This window comes from Oryzias melastigma, unplaced genomic scaffold (genome assembly GCF_002922805.2).
Source record: "Oryzias melastigma strain HK-1 unplaced genomic scaffold, ASM292280v2 sc02065, whole genome shotgun sequence".
Classification (NCBI taxonomy): Eukaryota; Metazoa; Chordata; class Actinopteri; order Beloniformes; family Adrianichthyidae; genus Oryzias; species Oryzias melastigma.
Window position 1 is genome coordinate 988 of NW_023418643.1, and position 2,552 is coordinate 3,539.

At 38.3% G+C, this 2,552-nt stretch overlaps 1 protein-coding gene across 4 annotated transcripts; it reads right to left on the reverse strand.

The window, feature by feature from the left end:
* Positions 1-474: 474 nt before the first annotated feature.
* LOC112140679 (intestine-specific homeobox) lies at positions 475-1,846 on the reverse strand. 4 transcript variants are annotated; one of them, XM_036211280.1, is made up of 3 exons: positions 1,042-1,846; positions 916-969; positions 475-849 (listed from the first exon to the last, which is right to left on the reverse strand). In XM_036211280.1, the coding sequence occupies exons 1-3, from the start codon at positions 1,238-1,240 to the stop codon at positions 653-655; spliced, it is 450 nt and encodes a 149-aa protein (XP_036067173.1). In that variant the 5' UTR covers positions 1,241-1,846; the 3' UTR covers positions 475-652. The 4 variants fall into 4 exon arrangements, with proteins under 4 accessions (XP_036067173.1, XP_036067174.1, XP_024119460.1 ...); XM_036211281.1 differs by having other exon boundaries at positions 480-849; positions 922-969; positions 1,042-1,836; XM_024263692.2 differs by having other exon boundaries at positions 480-846; positions 1,042-1,836.
* Positions 1,847-2,552: the final 706 nt, after the last annotated feature.

The window sequence follows — 2,552 nt, forward strand, 5'->3', positions numbered from 1 at the left end:
TGGTATGTTGCTAAAATAGAAGCTAAACTCAATTAGCCTAAAAACCCCCAGTAGATAACAAATTAGCCAAAAACGATAGTATATTTCTAAAATAGAAGCTCAACACTAAATTAGACAAAAAAACCCATATATAACAAATTAGTCAAAAACGCTAGCACATTGATTAAATACAAGCTAAACTCCAAAATAGCCTAAATTCCTCAGTAAGCTAAATTAGTAAAAAATATTAGCCTGTTGCTACAATAGAAGATAAACTCTAAATTATCCATAAAAAAACTCCAGTAGAAAACAAATTAGCTATAAACGTTAGTATCTTGCTAAAATATTAGCTACACTCCATTTAAAAAAAAAAAATTACTATAGAAGATTAAAACTGTCAATGAATATATTTTAAGGCTTTTTGCTAATCTACTTAAAATGTTGAAATTTGAGGACTTTCTCATTCATTTCTTATGGGGCAAATTTTGCTCATTATTTCTAAAGCTATAAAGTTTATGAATACCAGAAGTACAAGTGCAGCAAATCTGAACAAGCTGAACGCTTTGATACCAAGACTGCTGAGGTTCCCAAAAGTGTGACAAAACGTACGTAAATGAGCAGGAGAATCACACGATCCTCACTGGACCAAATAGGATGCAGCCTAAACCATCATTTAACATCCCGGCTCTGATGTGATCGTGTTCGTGGTGAGGTCTACCTGTATGCGGCCTTCGGTGAGCTGCAGGCGGGAGGCCAGCTCGTCTCTGGTGTTGACGTCCGGGTAGTGGTTCTGGAGGAACACGGCCTCCAGCTCCTGCACCTGAACGGGGGTGAAAGTGACTCTGGTTTGCCTCTTCTTCATCTGACCTGCTGACAGAAACGCCGTCATCATCATCACCACTGTCACACATCGTGATGTGAACCGTGCAGACTCACTCTTACAGTCGGCGCTGGATTTGGGAGATGTTTCCCTTTGGATTTGAGGAGTTCCTGTTGAACAGGAATACAAACATAAATATCTTTGAAAGAATTTTTCTTGGTTAATAAAAATAAGACCCTCACCTGTGCATGAGTCGGGCCTGTTGTTTTCTTTGATAACAGACCAGCTTCGATGACCTCCAGACTCTTTCGTGGGGCAGGTGGGCCTCCTGAGGATCTCTTCGATGGAATGGGAGATTCTCTTCTGCGTCTCTTCAGTCCCGCCGGTTCTCTTCTCTGCGTCTCTCCTCGACCACATTTCCAGCAGCGTTTCTCCCGCCATCAGTACGTCCCTCTGACAAACGGAGCCTCAGCTTCTAAGGAAGTTCTGTCAGCTTGAGAACAAGTTTCAGTCTTCTGGGGGTGTCCTCTGTCGGCCTGTTTGACTGCTATCACATGATTATAAAGGGGGAGGAGCCTCTGGCTGTATGCAGCACTCTGTAACTTCTAGGAAAACTCAGCAATCAGCATCCAGTGATGTCAGACTCTTTCTGTCTTAAATTATTTACATTGCTCTTATCATAAATGTGTAATCTTATTTTATAGCCAAAACTCTCAAAGTTTACTGGAAAATTGTATTTATATTTTTTAGGAAATATTTTCTCCTGGAATTCTCTGCCCTGTGGATCCAGCCCAACCAAACTGAATGTTTCTGTGGCTTCTATCACACTTAGATTATTTTCAGCTGTAAAATTCCAGATAAGCGTTAGCTTCTTTTTTTTATCACCTGATTTATGACTCATTTAAATTTGCCTTATCACATTGGCCTCCCGATGCCCTCACACAACAAGTCACTTTTCCGGCACAAACACTCGTCATCGGGGCTGGTGGAGTCCTTGAACCGAGACGGAGGGAAACCGTCTGTCTCCATCTGGTGGTTTTGGAGATTTCACAGGATGTGAGGATGTAACACAGCAGCTGTTATGGAGATTCAATCACAACTCAGAAAAAAAATATGAAACTACTTTTGTTGCTTTTCCTTTGATCTCCCAATATTTCATCTTCTTCACCACTTTTTAGTGTGAACACTCAGAGATCATTTCAGGGTCTTTTGGTTTCTCCTCGTCTGAAGATAAATGATTGTTAAAGACAAAATGCAGAAACTGTGAGGAACTCTGGATGGTGAAGATCCAAGACCAAAATAAAAAATTAAACTGACAGTAATTGAAACAAATGAATGAACAAACCTCAGAAATTATTTAGTAGGACTAGATGATACTGAGAATTTGGGTATCAACCTGATACCGGTCAATATCTCACATATCAATATCTCACATATCAATATCTCACATATCAATATCTCACATATCAATATCGATATCTTTCATAAATGCTGTAGATGTCACATGAACCTCAAAATCTCTCATTTTTAATTGGCATGAATGACTCGATAAACATAAAAAGGGAATTAGGACAATATTTCTAATAAAATGGAAAACAGTTTATTAAAATAAAAACTTTTTGAAATTAAATAAAAAGTGAAGAAATTAATGCAAAAGAGACAACAGACCAAAACAAACAAGTAACTATGATGCAAAAATAAATCAAAATGTTTAGAAAGAAACAATTGTAGAAACTGAAGTCATTTGTAACTT